This window comes from Pinus tabuliformis, chromosome 1_1, assembly GCF_031772625.1.
Source record: "Pinus tabuliformis cultivar Carrire ecotype Pingquan chromosome 1_1, CPIR1, whole genome shotgun sequence".
NCBI classification, from domain to species: domain Eukaryota; kingdom Viridiplantae; phylum Streptophyta; class Pinopsida; order Pinales; family Pinaceae; genus Pinus; species Pinus tabuliformis.
The window spans coordinates 588,888,707-588,907,028 of record NC_142297.1 but is presented as its reverse complement, the minus strand read 5'-3'; the positions used below and the strand labels follow the sequence as shown (position 1 = coordinate 588,907,028).

At 41.3% G+C, this 18,322-nt stretch overlaps 1 protein-coding gene across 1 annotated transcript; it reads left to right on the top strand.

The window, feature by feature from the left end:
• Positions 1 to 320: 320 nt before the first annotated feature.
• LOC149214632 (protein MIZU-KUSSEI 1-like) lies at positions 321 to 1,166 on the top strand. Its single transcript, XM_089389451.1, has 2 exons — positions 321 to 376; positions 773 to 1,166. Exons 1-2 carry the CDS (start codon positions 321 to 323, stop codon positions 1,164 to 1,166), a joined length of 450 nt encoding a protein of 149 aa, XP_089245577.1.
• Positions 1,167 to 18,322: the final 17,156 nt, after the last annotated feature.

The following is an 18,322-nucleotide window of genomic DNA, read 5'->3' as shown; positions in this document are numbered from 1 at the left end:
ATACTTCTGCTGATAAAAAAAACTTCTGCTGATAAAAAAACCTTTTGCTAATAAATAACTTCTGCTGATAAAAAAAGCTTCCTTACGTTACAGCCTTATGCACTATATTTTCTTCAAATCCCTCTGTTGTTTGATAGAAGCATCAGCATTTCATTGAAATATTATGTACATATCACTTCAATATTACATATCACTTTAATGCTTTAACTTTACAACGCAGCATTACCATTCAAATGATAAAAAAACTGTGCAATACTACTATTCACCTCCACAAATGCTTTGAATGATTTTCTTTTTTAACAAAACTGCGCAATACTACTATGTCAGGCATTCAAATCAAAGGTTGTGTTCAGGCCAATGAGGTATTGATCCACAGGTAAGGTTGAAAGAGTGTTGAGCCATCCACTGGGTTAAAACAGAGAAGAAAAACTGTCATCAAGATCAAAATGAGACGAGGAAGACACCTTGAACCAATTGCATAGCCATCACCGAAGTCAAGTTTCTATAAGTTGAAGATTGGATAGCAAGTAAGATACAATCAGACCGATGCTCTGTTCATTCCCTTGTTTGCAAAAGTGTATACAGTCACTCCCAAGCGGGATCCAGGCTCAAGAGGAGCGGGCGCCAAAATTGAATATAAGTTCAACAATAAATAACACGTCCACCAGCAGCTTCAATGCGGTTCAACTCATCCTCTCGTTCGGGCTTATGGTCACTGGAAAGGGGAATAGCTTTGCCTCCCCTTGATAAGACTGCTCTGGAATCTCCACAGGCGTTCGCAGGAAGGCAAAACGACAATCGCCGTTGTCGGGGATCGAACCCGGGTCACACTTGAGTACTGCCGTCGATGGCAATTGAACAGAGCGACAGTAGTGCAGGAGGATCCGAGGTCCCCTCCCGTGTTGTTGATAGAGTTTGCAATAGCCACAAATTTTCTGGTGAAGGAAATGGCCTCAGGGCTGGTGAGAATTGCCCTTGAATGCGAGAGGGCTGTGAACAGAGGGAGGCTTTATCAGGAGCCTATCTGGACCATGTATTGCAATGGCAAGAAGAATGGGTATGCCATGAAGAGGAGCTGCTCTATGACAGACGAAAAGATATTTGAGATGGTGCAGGCTGTTTCAATGGGTGCGGGATTCCGAGGCATTCTACATGATGAATCCTGATGGCACTGGAGGACCAGAACTCAGCATTTTCTTGCTCAGAATATGAGACTAATTGCAGATGAGCTACAAGAATCCATTCATGTGGGCAGAGAAATCATTTTAATGTAATTTGTGGGTCCTTCAAATGCACAACACACCACAGTAATTCAACGCACAGGTATAACGGCCTCAGCGTTAGATAGACAACCTTCTGCGTGCCACCTTAACCAGAGAGGGCGAGGAAGAAATTATGGCATGGTCTGACTGCTCAGAGAGCGACAGAGGTAGAGGCAGCAATGATCAGGATAGAGGCAGTGGCAGAAATGATCAGGAGTTACAACTATTTTTAGAACTGGCTCTGATACCATGTCAGTCCAGGAGTAACTCCAGTTTAATAGAAAACTCAGAAAAACTGATTCGTGTATATTCCATAGGTAACCCATTGTTATATACAATAGGGAGTGATTTTTCAGTTCATCTCCCGATGACTGTTCACCTTCCAATTTATTTATTTACATAAAATTCCCAATCATGAAGATTAGGTCTCAACGCCAAGTAACCATGCCAACCAGGGTAAACATGAGGTGAGAAGATACTATGATCATATTCGACCTCCTATGTGACCTTAAGGAGGTGGAATCAATGGAACATCACATACAATCATCCAACATCAACAACATAACTCTTAGTAGACATGTCAGCCACTCAGACAGCCTATCCTTGGGTCCCACTATTTTTCTAGATCTCTTAGGCCGTAGTCACTCTCATGTTATGGGAAAGGGGGTGACAGGAAACCTAGGTCTCTATCACAGGCTTTCCTACTAGCGAACAGAGACCAAAATTATTAGTTATGTGCCAACAACCCTCGGATTAAAGCCACTTTTTTAGGCTTGGAGCCCAGGCCACTACTGAGAATGGAGTGATAGCTTTAAATCAGTAGAAGTACAAGGAAAAATGATGCAAAAGAAATAAGTCGAACAAGACCTTTATCAGACCCCTACTAGCCATGCCAAGCATTTCGTCAAACATATCATCAACATGTAACCTATAGGTGTAAACAACATAATTAAGTGTACGTATCTCATACTTATCTGAGAATCGTTATGAACCATTATTCCCTCATGTAATTTGCTGCATTATCATCTATTAGGCCATAGATACACTATTCATTCATTTACCAGTAAAAACATGTTAAGACCCATACATATATGTTTTCATAAAATATACATACATCCAACATAATAGGAACATAATTACCATAAATATATTAGGCTTCAAAATCCGCATATGCATCAATACATTTGCACATGGAAACCAAGGGAGTGAATTTCTCATTAATGAATGCAATAAACCAACCGGAGATGGGACTACCATGTTCCACCCAACCATAGAATGGTTGAGCTTAATCTCTCTTCAACCGTTCACCCTTGTTCCATATTCCAAGCATGAATGTGGGACTTAAACCAAAATAACCAACCAGGGAGTACCGAGTCTAAACCATGTCACGCTCATCAATATAAACCAGTATTTACCATAATCCATCCTAGATCACTAGGCCAACACAATGAACACATCATAATAGACTTTATTGTGATCTCTATGCAATCACTAGGCTAAACAAGCATGGATGCCACCAGGTTTCTCCACCTACACCGTGAGGAGTTTTCCTCTGTCCTAGTCTCTCAGGCTTTACCGCAATCCAAACCCAAATCAGTAGGCCCTAATCCGAGACCCAATCTGTAGGCTTTACCACATATCCCAAACCAAGGATTACTAGGCCCAACAGAGAGAAAACCACCTCTTGTCTTTACCGTATATCCTGCCATTCACCAACAAGGATTTCTAAGCCCACCAAGGCAATACAATCCTAGATTTACCGAAACCCACAATGTGGCTCAGGGGTCACTAGGCTAGTGGCTTCACCGTGATCCATAGTCTAGTTTAGGGACCACTAGGCCATATTCTCTCTCATTCGGACATCCAACTCACTCAGATTCAAATCCATCTGGCAATCCAGTTCAACCAAAACATGAGAACCCCATCACACCATCATTATCTAGAAATTGGAAGGCTAGGATGAAAACATTGTTACACTTGGAAAAACTCATGCCATGATAGAAAAGAACCACATGCAATACCATGCATGTGAAATCTAGCAAGGAAAATACACATGCAAGTCGATACTTGCAATGAAGCCAGTTGTAATTTGTTGATCTTAGCTTTCCTTGCTTGATCTTTGCTTCCTCTTGCCTTCTTTTCCTTTCTTGCTCCAATTCCAAAATGCTCCAAGAGAACTCTAAGTTTCCAAGAGTATGAGAGAGAGAGAGAATAATGAGAGAGATCCAAAACTCAACTAGAAAAAGATTACACTAACCAAGATTTCCTATTGAAGCCTTTTTATCAATGAGGCCTTTATTTTCTTCATTTTCCATTACTTTCCTTCAATTTACTCCTCACATGCAACTTGTGACCTTTCACCTTCCCTTTCTCCTAATTTCCTTTATTATCATAAATAATTGTGCCAAAATTCCATTTTGCCTTTCCAAAGCCTTAACCATTGCATTTTCCAATTTCATTAGCCATAAATAACCAAATGAACACCCACTAGGATGTTTTTCCCAACATTCAACTTGGAATATGTGTCCCATCAACCATGGTATTTACATATGTTTACCAGGGTTGTTACAAACCCCCCCCCCCCTCTTGGGGGAACACCATCCTCGGTGTTCAATGACACCTATAACCAGAAAGACCGTTGAAAACAAAAACTTACTACCCATGAAACTCTATAACATAGCTCGTTGCAGTATTTACAATGACCATTTTATAAAACAAAGCAACATGACTAGATAACAACCATACTGCATATTAGAGCTTTATAACAGAGCTCATTACGGTATTTACAATGATATACACATATAGACATATACACATTTGCTCAAATAGAAAATAAAATTGATATGATGTTTGCATCCACAACAAGGGAATCTATAGGCTCACAACTCCACCCTCAAGGTAATACCAGGAGTCACCTCCTTCCTAGGAAGTCCACAATCCACAGCCACCATCAAAGTTGCATCCAATGTCCAATGCTAAAATCCGACGCTACTTGTCCTCTTAGTGAACAGTTACCAGCTCATTTTTCTAGGGAACACTCCCAATGTGCATTTGATTCCATCTAGCAATGCTAATGACCAAAAAAAATCCATCCCCGACCTTCCCTTCTCTGCTACATAGTCCTTCAGGAAATCCATTCAACCCCTTTCGTGCAATCACTTACCTTCCAAGTTCCCTAACATCCCCTATCCTGGGCAATCCATACCTTGGCAAGGCTTCCTCGCATTAGAAGATCAAACAATTAAGGCATATACCTGTCTCAAAACTATCATGTTGGTCATAGCATGCTCATGGAAATCAATGGACACTATTGGGTACCACTGTCCCACAATGGCCCTGCTCCTGAAGTACTCTACAAGCATACTACTACATGTTCCAATTTATTTCACTGTTGCTACCTCTTCTTGTAGCCAATTTCAACCACCCAACTGGGCATGTTCATGCATTCCTGTTCAGCACGTAACTTCCACTAGATTAAAAAAAAAGGAAATAACCTCAAATCATACCTCATTTTTAGTTGGTCAATAAGGTACACTTGCAATCTTGTTTACTTCCTGCCACAACAAGTCAAACTAATTATTTTATCAAAGCATCATGCATAACATATCACATCAGGTTAGCTCAAAACACAACCATCATAGATAAAAATCATAAATCACATGTCACCATCATAAACCAGAATCATAGATCACATGTAATCATCATATACCATAATCGTAAATCACATGCATAATAAAGCTAATTCTAACAACCCTGGTGAAAATTACATGTAATAAATGTTAAAAACAATAACCATGGATGAATGGGACACTTATTCCAATTTTAATGTTGGGAAATACATCATAAGGGATGTTCATTTGATTGTTTATGGCTAAGGAAATTTCCAAAGGCAATGGCTAAGGCATTAAAAGACATTTTGGCACATTTATTTATGAAAATAATGGAAATTAGGAGAAAAATGAGGTGAAAGGTCACAGGTTGCATGTGAGGAAGAAAATGAATAAAATAGAGGCCGCATTCATAAAAAGGCTTCTAAGGATCAGTTGGTAACCTTTTTGTTAGTTCAGTGTGGGAGCTCTCTCTCATTATTCTCTCTCATACTCTTGAATACTTAGAGTTTTCTTGGAGCACTTTTGGAGGGTGTGGCATACTTGTATTTTTGGAGAAAGAAGGCAAAGGAAGAGTAGGAAACCACAAGAAGGAATCTACATCAACAGCTACATCAGATTTTCTTGCAGGTCCCGAGTTGCATGTATGATTTCTTCACCAGTTTTGGCATGCATGGCATATGCATGTGGTTTCTTAGTTGTAATTTGTCATTGGCATGGAGGTTGCTTAGATTGCCATTTCCTGGATAGCCATGGTGATTGTGGGTTTACTTTCATGATTTGTTTTTGGTTGGTTCTCATGATTCCTTAACTTGGGTTGAGTTATTAGTTCCTGGAAGCCCTAGTTGGACAAATTCTCTAGAAGCCCTATTACAGCTTGTGTTGAGTTACTAGTCCTCGAACCCTTGGTTGGAAAAATATTCTAGAAGCCCTTGGTGGGTTGAGTTAATAGTCCTAGAAGCCTTTGTTGGAAAAACGCTTTGGAAGCCCAATGACAACTATGGGTTGATTTACTAGTCCTAGAAGCCTTGGTTGGAAAAAACGCTTTGGAATCCCTGGAAGGCTTTGATGGAGACCAATATAATGATGGTTTTGTGATGTCTAACCTTGAGGTGGAATCACTGTTTGATGGGTTGAGATGGATGGCCTCTAGAAGCCCTGAATGAGTTTGATTGATGTTTTCTATGAGATCCCACATTCATACTTGGAATATGGGGTTAGAGCCTAGATTGACCTCAGGCTGAAGGGAGGCAATTCTAGGGTAACCACAAACCAAGCTTAACCTGGTAGCTAGCCCTACCAACTCGGGAGAGGGCTCTCTCCTTATGAATCTCAGTCAAGATGACTGGATCATGAACAAAATTTTATGCTAGGTATAGTAGCTTAAGGGTTTTGATTGATTTTGTTGGTTTTTTACTGGATCAGATGGAGCTAGGAAATTTGGGTCTCGGAAATTAGGTCAGAATGCAGGGTGTTCTATGGGGTGTTAGGACTCCATATTGTCTATTTTTGACCTTATATTTTGTCATAATGTTACCCTCTTCAACCCATAGTTGAAAGCCCTTGCTAGCGTTTTGACCTAATTATTCCAAAGGTATTGTTACACAGTAATTTGTCACCATCCCTATTACTCCTCTTGTCGTACCTTGGAGGACCCATCCCGGGAGTTATAAGAAGTGACAAAGGCTGAAAACACTTGCATTATGTTCCCCTGAGTATGTACTCCATGTTCCCTGAAGACACTTTCTGCAGATCATCCCTAAAAAGTGCTTTTTTTCCATTGGCGCAAGTCCACAGTATCCTACCCGCGCCAATGATGGAGATCCTCAAAAGAGGGCGCGACCATTGGCGCTCTGTCTTAGAGCAACAGTCGCGCCAACCAAATTTAGTCGTGCTTTTTGCCTTAACGCACGTCCGACTGTTGTTTCCTTCATTACATGGAGCTTTTCTGAGGATAAAAAATCAGTCTTTTGTCGAGATTTATCCATCTTTATGGCTTTTGCTAATCCGTGAAAGGTGTCCTGGTTCATCGCATCCTCCTCCCTTCTTCATCTATATAAGCTTGTCATTATGCATTGGACAGGCTAGTGTTAGTGCTAGTGATTTAGTGATTGAGTGATAGTAGTGATGATTATTGGTCATGGAGTGTTAGATGTTGATTTCTTGAGTTCTTGGAGGAATGCTAGTGAGTGCTAGAGAGGTTATGCTGCTGGAGAGGAGATGCATGGCAAGACACATATAGTTATTCACCCAGCCAGGAGAAGGGTCGACGTCAGAACAATGGTTGTAACTTTTCCTGTTTATTAATTGATGAGCGACTGCTATTATAGTTCCAATCTCATTATCTATCATGGTGATGTGTTGATTTATTTCCTTTCTAACTGAAATATAGTTGTGCCTTGGTAGTTTTTATGTTGGTATATGTCTCTTCCTTTGCATGTGCAGGTGTTCATTTGTGATCTGTTGGAGCAAGGGAGCGAGGATATCAACTCTGCTTCAATCATAGCGTTGGACTCCAGGTTAGTCTTCTTGATTCACCTTTGATGCATAACTAGGAACTTGCGTAGCAGCATGGTTTGTTTGTGGCTAGTTCTATTATAGGCTAGTGGGATCGCCTCTATCCGCAGAGGGGATTTACCTGACCAACAAATTGGCAACTCCGCTGGGGAGAAAACTATTTGATTTTTGTCTTGCATGTTGATTTTCTTCTGCTTGCTTGAGTGAATAAGCTTCCTGAGTCAGTTCTGAGTTTACTCTTTACTGTTTGACCCATCTGAGCACTGTCAACCCGACCTGAGGTCGTATCATTTATTTTTCTAGTTGGCAAGCTTAATTGCCGCGGTTATTTCTCTGACAGTCGCGCCAGTTGGCGCATGTTGCTCAAAAGCAACTCGCGCCAATTCTGTGGTAGCGCAAGTTGCAGGCTGACAGTCGCGCCAGCTCTGTAAATTTTGCCTGTGTGTGGGTGGAAAGCTCATTCAGTCTCTTTATATATCTCTTTCAGCCTTTGGAACTGTGTTGAACCTCTGCTTGACTGGTCTTAGCCTGGATCCCTCAGCTGTTTGCTCATTTCTATTGATTTTCGTCTCAGCCCTAGGATATCTAGTGACTTTGCATGTCTAGCCTTCTGTGGGAAGTTTCGGTCTCTTGATTATCCAGTCAGCTTGTTGGTTGTGATCTGCACTTATCCAGTGATTTGTTAAAGCTTGATCTTCTATACTCTGAATACTTCACTTCTAGCCTCGTTGGAGTTCACTAGTCTTTGTGTTTTTCCTTGCTTGCATGGTTCGTTTTAGTGTTTCAGAATTGGTTCTATTTCATTGACTGAACATGGATTGTGTATATCTCTTAGAATTTGTTTACATGCATCATGCCATCTTAAAGGAAAGGAAAATAAAAAATCTCTTGCATCATAGTAGTTAGCATTTATTGTTATTTGTTGCTATTAAAAAGAAAAAGACAAAATTTCATTTCTTGTTATTAGCTGCATTAGGGTCTATGTTGTTTGTTGAAATGATCGTTTCGTTTGTGAAAAAGATCTCAACCCTCCTGTAGATAGAATTCATCGAATCAAATGATTTAATTTTGGCATATAGTTTGCATGTAAGAAGTTTTTGAGATATCACATACGGTAGGACCAAAAAAAAACTGAAACATAATCAAAGATAAACTTTAAAATGAACTCAATGAACATAACAACGCATTGGAACATAACGCAAACACTCTAGAGGTCTAGGTTAGAGACGTGTTCCGGCGTCTTTAAACCTGGTAGTTTATCGTCGAGTGGTTGGGTGATTCCTCCACGGTGAAACGATAGCTGCCAATACGGACTGTGCTCCCACGTACCGTCGAGTATATATTGGGAGACCCCTATAGGAATAAAGCCTTTATCCATAGGAAGCCGTGTCAGCCGCCCTACGATTCGCAATGCAGTGAACACAGCATTCACGAAGATCGACCAGCCGTACCCTAAAAAGTATTCTCTGGTTTTGCAAAAAGTTTGGCACACCCTCTACCTAGAATTCCAGAGCAGTCACTTTTGATCCTTTTCGGACTCCCTAAACGAAAAGGTGCCTGTGAGCGTCTTGTCACTTCGTGCTCATTAAATATTCGAAGGAGACTAGAGTCATCTTTTATCCTTTTCTCGACTCTTAAAAAATGAAAAGGTTAAGTTCAGTGTCTTAAAAAATTATTGGCCACGATAACATTACCCAATTAGATTTTGTTTGTGTTAGCTTGAGTAGGGTTATTTCTCGTTCAATGGCAGCCTTTCCGGTGCCCACCGGCCAAGGTGTTCCTCCTGATGGGAACCCTCGCCCATTTCCTTCTGTTGGAAATGTTGGCGTTCAGTATATCACAACATTGTCTTTGCCTGGGTTGACCATTGGTTTACCCGTATGGTTGTTTTCAAACTCGGTGGTCTCAAGTGTGATGACCCCTGTCCCACCACCACCTCCTCCACCCGAACAACACCATGTTGATTCTAAGGTGGACCCCTTTCCTTCTTCGCCTATTGCTGCGTCCTCATATTCTACTTCGCCTGGTGAAACCTTGGATTTCACTAACCAGGTGGCTAAGAAGAAGAAGAAGAAGACCAAAAAGAATAAGTCTCCTAAGGGAAAGGTCGTATCTACCACGAAGCTATCAGAAGTGGAACCACCTTCTGCTCCTCCGCGGAAGCTTCGGTCTCCTTTTCGATTATGCAAAGGGGACCATTTTCTTTCTGATTGTCCTGGCATTCCTAGGATCCTAGACATATGGTCCCGTGACCCGACTCACCCCTTACTATCGCAAATCGACGATACCTTACTAGTTGGTAACAGAAAAGGGAAGGTTCGTTTCCCTTGTCGACTTTGTGAAGGTAATCATCTCCTTCGCCTTTTTCCACTTATGGATGAAGCTTCCCGTCTTTTGGCAAGTCTGTCGGATCCCTTACCCCAACTACCCACTGGATATCAGTGTCTTTTTACAACTGCAGAGCGTCTCTCCACTAACCAAGTGATCAAACATGATTCCTCTTTGGTCCAACTTTCTCTTCCTGAACCTACCTATGCTCCGTCTGTTCCAGACCAGTCCCTGGTCGGAACGAGTGATTTATGTTCATCATCTACGCACTACTTGATCATCAAAGATGAACTAGCTGAGTCCAAACCAAACGAAAGTCCACAGTTCCAGCTTACAAGTGACCCGGTCTTTCAAAAGGTCCAGCTTACAAGTGACCCGGTTTTGCCTACAGAGGTTCCATCCTTAGATGCTCTTACACCTGAATCCAAACCAGACAAAAGTCAAAAGGTCCGGCTTACAAGTGACCCGGTTTTGCTTTCAGAATTTCCAACCCTAGATGATCCTACATCTGAATCCAAACCAGACAACAGTCAAACGGTCCGGATTACAAGTGACCCGGTTTCGCCTTCAGAAGTTACCTCCTCAGATGATGTTATCACTACCAAGAATGAAGAACCCACCATCCAAATTCTATTCATTGACTTAGACGTTAATGATCAAGTGAGCATCCCTCTCATTCCTTCACACCAGGAAGAAAGTCCATTAGAATCATATCCGGCTGTCTATCCAGTCCCACCTCCAAGCAACCTAGTTGTTTCCTTCAATTGGGATCAACTAGTTAATCCTCGGTTACCAGCCTCCATACCATTTCGAATTATAGTCCAAGTCTACCGCATGGTTATGGTTGGTACAATTATTGATGAGGGATCTCCTGTGAGTATCCTTTATTCAACAGCTTGGGAAGCACTTGGTTCCCCACTGCTTCTGCCTGAGATGAGAAACCTTATAGGTTTCCATCGAGAAATCACTCGACCTTTAGGAATTCTTCCCAATGTACCTATCACGTTAGAAGGGAAGACTATCCAAATGGGTCTCATGGTAGTCCAAGGTCCGTTAGATTACAATTTACTCCTTGGACGAGACTATATTTATCGCATACGTGCTATTGTGTCCTCACTCTTCAGAGTGATGTGTTTTCCGCATGAAGGAAGAACGATCAAAGTCGTAGACCAACTTTCATTCCCCGGTTCACAATTCACATATAGTCATCTGCCATTCCTAAATGGTCTTATTTCCATAGGAAATGCCCCAGCACCCACCCCGTCATTCTGATGACGGCAGCTCACCCGGGCGCGTGACTGAAGCCCGGGGGGCATGCATCCTCCTTCAAAATCGACTCTTTCCAAGTAAACCTTCATTCCATCCACTCCGTGAATGCCATGAAGCTTGGGGGGCATGTACCTCGATTTGTATGATCATGCTGGGGGCATGCAACAAAAAATTTTAACAAGCAAAATTCTCTATGGTTCAAGCTTGTGTAAAAATGAACCCATTTACATCCCGTGATTGCCTTTTATCTGCTAAATCTTGCTAGATGAGCCTTGGTTGTTTCATTCCATCGCCACCATCTTTTTGGCCGATCATATGCTTTCACTTGGTTGTTTCTCCTTTCCTGAGGAACCGCAGCGATGAGTGGTTTTATTAGCCAACCTCTTAACCTTTACGTGTTTCAAGTGAGTTCCACCATTACCGGAACCAGTTGCTATCCCTTATACCACTCGTTCCTTCAGGACGAGTTGCCTTTATGCTCTTTTCTGACTCGTAAAATATGAAAAGATTGCCGAGTATTTTTCCCTTTTTGACTCGTTAAAGAAAATAAAAATGGAGGTCCGCTTTTAGCTCTTTTCTGACCATTTAAAGAGGAAAAGATTGCCGAGTCGCTCCTCTTGACTCGTTAAATGGTGATAAGGGGCGGTCGTTTTAAGTTCTTTTTGTCGACCGTTAAAACATAAAAAGATTAGCGGGTTTTTGTCGCTTCAAACTCGTTAGTGGTTACGAAACGACGTGGTTTTGACCGCTTTTTTACTTTTTCAGGTCGAAGTCACTAATCATGAAAAGTACTCCTCGATCGTAATGATCGGGCGGTTCTTTCGGGTATTATTTTATACTTTTTCGGGCCCGAGAGACACAACTTTACGAAAAAGGACATCCCTGGAGTTTCCCTTTCTGCTGTCTTTTCAAACTCTCTAAACATGAAAAGGCGCCGAGTTCTTCCTTTGTCAGACTCGTTAAAACTTAATGACATCGGATTTTGTCACAACACAAGCATATGCTATCCCCATCAAGCTTGTTAAAAAGAACTGGGGTACTCACCAGAAATGGCGGGGAGAAAAGAAAATTTTTGAACCATAATTATTACCGTAACGGCAGTATGTCGCTCTTGAACATGGCACTTTTTGCTTTCGTGTCCGGGGTGGGGATATTTCATCTCATATCTTTCACTTGCTTCCATGGACTTGGGTACCCTATTTGACCTCTCATTCACTCATTGCCTCGTCATCATGACCTTTGATACATTGATGTCAAATACTGCCAATTCCGTTAATGTGCCGCCGATATGTTCAAGAGAAGTTGACCTCTGAAAAACAACCTCCCTCTGATAGTTCGCACAATCTTGATTCACAACTTCATCTTTCTGTCTCGTGTCGATGATGTGGGAAACATTATGGCCCACCTTCGATCAAGGTCACTCCCTGTCGACTTCAACTCATTATCCAGGGAATTGATCTAGAGACTCCTTTCCGGTGCCTTGGAGCCTGCATGCCTCAATGGCAGGTTCTTCGTGTTCGATGTGAGGTTTTCATCATTGGCCTCCGATCGAATGATTCTACTGGTGTTCGACTTCAGACCATTGATTCACATGCCGTAGATTGTACCTATAGTACCTTGAGGGCCATTGTCATTATTGGTGGTACCTCTCGCGTCTGTTAACAGTTTCCATTATTGACTGGTAATCAGACGATGTTCACGCATGTTCGACTTCAGCTCATATATTCACATGCTTGGACTTGTACTCTTGTTTGGGTCGAGATGGAGCGCAAGACCCTGGATTGTGTCTGTTGTAATCCAGGCGTGATTCTTGGTACTTGACTCATTCACTGGATGGCTGCGACCATACCTGAGTCAGTTCATTGATCCTAACCAGATGGTTGTGTCCATACTATGGATCCAGATTATTTATGTACTCTCTTATGGATGGCTGCGACCATACCACGTACATCATGTAATTGAACTATCAGTCATGTCTCTTAATACAGCTCCTCGGCGGCAGTAACTATATGTGCTCTTATGTATATTCTTGTAAAGCATTTCACCCCTCTCCACCTCTCGGACCTCATGCTTTAGGGGGCATCTGTTACACAGTAATTTGTCACCATCCCTGTTACTCCTCTTGTCGTACCTTGGAGGACCCATCCCGGGAGTTATAAGAAGTGACAAAGGCTGAAAACACTTGCATTATGTTCCCCTGAGTATGTACTCCATGTTCCCTGAAGACACTTTCTGCAGATCATCCCTAAAAAGTGCTTTTTTCCGTTGGCGCAAGTCCACAGTATCCTACCCGCACCAATGATGGAGATCCTCAAAAGAGGGCGCGACCATTGGCGCTCTGTCTTAGAGCAACAGTCGCGCCAACCAAATTTAGTCGTGCTTTTTGACTTAACGCATGTCCGACTGTTGTTTCCTTCATTACATGGAGCTTTTCTGAGGATAAAAAATCAGTCTTTTGTCGAGCTTTATCCATCTTTATGGCTTTTGCTAATCCGCGAAAGGTGTCCCGGTTCATCGCATCCTCCTCCCTTCTTCATCTATATAAGCTTGTCATTATGCATTGGACAGGCTAGTGTTAGTGCTAGTGATTTAGTGATTGAGTGATAGTAGTGATGATTATTGGTCATGGAGTGTTAGATGTTGAGTTCTTGAGTTCTTGGAGGAATGCTAGTGAGTGCTAGAGAGGTTATGCTGCCGGAGAGGAGATGCATAGCAAGACACATATAGTTATTCACCCAGCCAGGAGAAGGGTCGACGTCAGAACAATGGTTGTAACTTTTCCTGTTTATTAATTGATGAGCGACTGCTATTATAGTTCCAATCTCATTATCTATCATGGTGATGTGTTGATTTATTTCCTTTCTGACTGAAATATAGTTGTGCCTTGGTAGTTTTTATGTTGGTATCTGTCTCTTCCTTTGCATGTGCAGGTGTTCATTTGTGATCTGTTGGAGCAAGGGAGTGAGGATATCAACTCTGCTTCAATCATAGCGTTGGACTCCAGGTTAGTCTTCTTGATTCACCTTTGATGCATAACTAGGAACTTGCGTAGCTGCGTGGTTTGTTTGTGGCTAGTTCTGTTATAGGCTAGTGGGATCGCCTCTGTCCACAGAGGGGATTTACCTGACCAACAGGTATGAAGTAACTCTCCTCATTGCTATATGTTTAATCATTCAACACATAATCATGTTATCTTTATAATTGATCTTTGAAGTTGACTAAGTTGCTGAATAATTGTTGAAACTGTTCAAAGTCTACAGAATTATATTTTGCAGTTGCCGAAACAGCAGAAACATCAACTGTCTAAAGTTGGAAAAACCATATTTTGCAGTTGCTGAAACAGCAGAAAGAACAACTGTCTAGCGGAAGCAGCAACTGTCTAGAGCTGGCAGAACTATATTTCGCAGATGCTGAAACAGAAGAATCAACAACTGTCTAAAGTCAGCAAGACCACAGACGCAGATGATGAAACAATAGAAACAACATGAGAACTTCGAGGAGACAGTTGAGATTTATCAAGTCTGCAACAGTGGTGAAACATCAAAGGACAACACATGAATCTCAAGGAGACGGTTGAGATTTGCCTACCAGGTCTACAACAGCAAAGGAATCCGATAAATTATGGAACAAACAGTTACACACTACTGTAACAGCATGTTGTAATAGGAATTGATTTCCTATTTTCGTACAAAGGGTCGAACCGGAATGAATAATGACAATCTTTTGTAATAGATGTCTCCTCTATAAAGGGGAGACATCTACATTAGAAGAAAGGGGAGGAAACAAGCTGTAATACGGGAATTGTAGTGAAGGAACGAGATTGAATCTTTATTGTAAAATGGTGTATTAGCAGATGAATAAAGTCCTGTTCTGAGTATTTTATCTTAGCATTTGTGTCCTGGGGAATCTTGTGAGAAGGACAGGGCCCACCTTCATCACAAGATTCACCCATTTCTTTTATGTTGTGTGTTGTGTGTGTAATTTATGTTTATCCCTTATTCATGAGCATTGCTTCTGATGTTTTACCTTTGCTAAGACTCTGTTTTCCTTTTAATCGATTGATGCTGTAAATGAGTGTCTCACCAGTGACTAGGATTTACAGAGTGTATTGGGGAACTAGATAACAGGGGCAGGTGCTGAATGTTCCTACTCTGGGGATAGGGTCCTGATCCTTTGTTACAAGACAGCCATCATTTCTTTTTGCATATTTGTTATCTTTAATTAGTTATCTGTTTTCATTCCATCCCTGCAATAGATTATAACTGTTGTAACACAGAGTAAGGGTTTGACAGAGAATAAATTGTTTATACTACAGCTTTTAATGCTTTTAGAATTGAGTACATATAGTACGAAGTCACCTTTGAAATAAAAGGACTTTCCCGACTTGACAATTTATGTGGTACTTGACTGTTTAATTACTAAAAAATTAAAGTGACCAACATTTTAGCGCCATTGTCGGGGAAAGCGACTGAATATTTTAAAGGTATTAACGATTTTCTTTTAGAATTACAAGATGCATGAGAGGACGCAGGAAAGCTAACCTTACAGGTGGCAAGGCAGAGGAGGAGGAAGAAAAACTTTCATTGACGAGATTATTTCAAAAGTAGAGACATCCCAGAGGACAAGTTCTCGAAGGCCACAGATCCAGCATTCCTCCCAAATAGATCATCAGACGGAGGAAGTACTAGGACCTGAAAGGAAGCTGGAAACACTAGAGCACATTGAAGAACCGGTAGAAGAACTTGAAGAAACAGAAGATACTGAAGATCGGGCAAGCGAGTCAGGAAAACAACCAATGGAGGACAACAATGATGGACTTTTCGGTGGAGGCCGCAGAGCAGAAGGAAGGGGAGAAAATTCTCTCTCCACCCTGGAGTTCCCTATTGGGGATCTCCCAAGAGGAACAACCCCTATGAAGAACATTCGACTCTCAGCACTACCTAATTTTCATGGGTTATCCTCTAAAGACCCTGATGAGTTCCTTTTTAAGTTTGATATACTGTGTAGGAGCTATGATTATGTAAATCCTGCTCAGAAATTAAAATTGTTTCCAGAAACATTGAAAGGGAATGCGTTAAGATGGTTTATGAGCTTAGAAGCTCGTGTAATCACCACATGGGATCAGATGAAAGAAAGTTTTCTGGCCAAATATCAGGATTACTGCCGAACAAGAGAAAGGAAGGAGGAACTATTTAAGATATTCTTAAGACAATACTGCTAAAAGGGGTACGAGATGATTGCTTGGACATGTTGAATATGCTTGGAAAAGGGGATATTTCCAAAGAATCATATGATGAGATTGTCAACCTCTGTAAGAGATGTTCAAGAGGAGCAGCAAGCAGACCAAAAAGCAAGGATAGTATATACTCAAGAGTCCAGAAATCAGCAAGTGGAGGAGCAACACGAGCTGAAATAGGTAACTTACTTGAAGAATTTAAAATTGAAATGTTAAGCTCTTTTGCTTCACAAATTGATGCCTTGCAGGTTAAAAAGAAGCAGGCAGAAGCAGAAGCTGCTCTGGCTATTTTCTGTTCTAAATGCAGAGAAAAACACCCACTGAGGGAATGCCCACTGGACAAAGTACCAATTTGCACTATTTGTGAAAAGGACCATGAGACTCAACAATGCCCTTCTTTGCCAAGAATAAAAGCATCGCTGCAGTCAACTGAAGAAGAAGCTGAAGCAGTGTACCTAATGACACAGAGGAGGCAATGGCAATCACGAGGACAAGGTATGAATTCTAACACATCATTTAGTCGATGGAATAATCACCCTCCTTTTCAAGCAAATTACCCACCCTTCAATCCAATGAATTTCCCACCCATGCAGCAACCAAATCCTCCTTTTGTTGATCCCACAGTATGGAATCCTTGGGCTCCACAGCAATCCTATTTTAATCGATGGAACCCAAATTGGAAAGCTCAACAGATTCCATTTCCTCAACATCAGCAATATCTTTCCTTACCATCAAACGCTCCACCGAATAACCAGACAATCAGACCCCAGCTGCCTGTACAACCTAACCCCAACCCAAATAACAATAAAGCTCTGCAAGTGATTGATATTCAAAACCAACCTGTTTCCCCTATGCAATGTAATGATATTCATCTACGCTCTGGGAAAATAGTTGAACCCATTATTGATGACATTACTGACTCTGATAAAGAAGAAACTAGAAAAGAAAAGTCATCTAACAATAATGCTGAAACAGTTGAATCATCCTCTAATAAGGCTGCTGAAATAGCAGAGCCACCATTCCCTGAACGTCTGTCTCTTACCAAAACACTTGAGCCACCTGCTTTTAACCTTTTAGGAGAACTGCAAAATTTATATGTCAAAATTCCACTCTTGCAAGTACTGAGAGATGTACCGATTTATGCTAGAATTGTTAGGTATATTTGCATTAAGAAACCTGGAAGAAAATCTAAAGATCCCCCCACAGTCCATGTGTTGGGAGAACTGGCTGCTTTAATGACAGAAAAAAACCCCCCTGTGAAATATGGTGACCCTGGTCATCCTACAGTCACAGTTCAGGTTGGTAAAACCTTTGTTTCTAGAGTTCTAGTAGATCTGGGTGCTGCAATAAACATCATGACACTTGAAACAACACAGTTACTGCAGTTAAAAAATTTAATTAGGGAAACCCCAACCATTCTAGAGCTGGCTGACCGCTCCACAATCAAACCTGAAGGAGTCATTGAAGACCTGATAATTTCAGTAGAATCTTGGAATTACCCAGCTGATTTTGTTGTGTTACAAACTAAAACAAAGTTGGGGGGTCATCCACTGATTTTAGGAAGACCTTGGCTGGCTACAGCAGATGCCTTCATCAGCTGTAGATCAGGTTCAATGACAATCTCTAATGGACAGGAAACCAAACAGCTTACTCTTTATCCTCATGCTACACCCATGATTAATAATGATAATTCTGTATGGTTAGATTATGAGGATGAGGAAACCCAACCCATCTTGACTATCGAACAAGCTTTAACCTTTAAAGATTCAACCAAAGATGAACTAATTAGCAACTTTATTTCTGAAACTTCTTCGGTTAGCTCTGAAATACATGATCACTTGACTGCAATCTTGGAATCTGAATCTCAGCAGAACTTTAGAACTGAATATTTATCTCAGACATCAACTGGCAGCTCCTCCGAAAGTATAACAGTAGAAATTGAGCCTGGCAAAACATTAAATATAAATCCTAACCTAACAGATGATGAAAAATAGTAGTTAATGAAGCTACTCCATGAAAATAAAGAAGCATTCGCATGGGATTACACAGATATGAAGGGGATCTCTTCTGAATTATGTACTCATCGCATTTACATTAAAGAA

Coding starts and splice junctions, on each gene's coding strand:
- LOC149214632 (XM_089389451.1), top strand. CDS start 321: ATGTCAGGCATTCAAATCAAAGGTTGTGTTCAGGCCAATGAGGTATTG. Junction 377..772: donor AATGAGGTATTGATCCACAG/GTAAGGTTGAAA, acceptor GAATCTCCACAG/GCGTTCGCAGGAAGGCAAAA.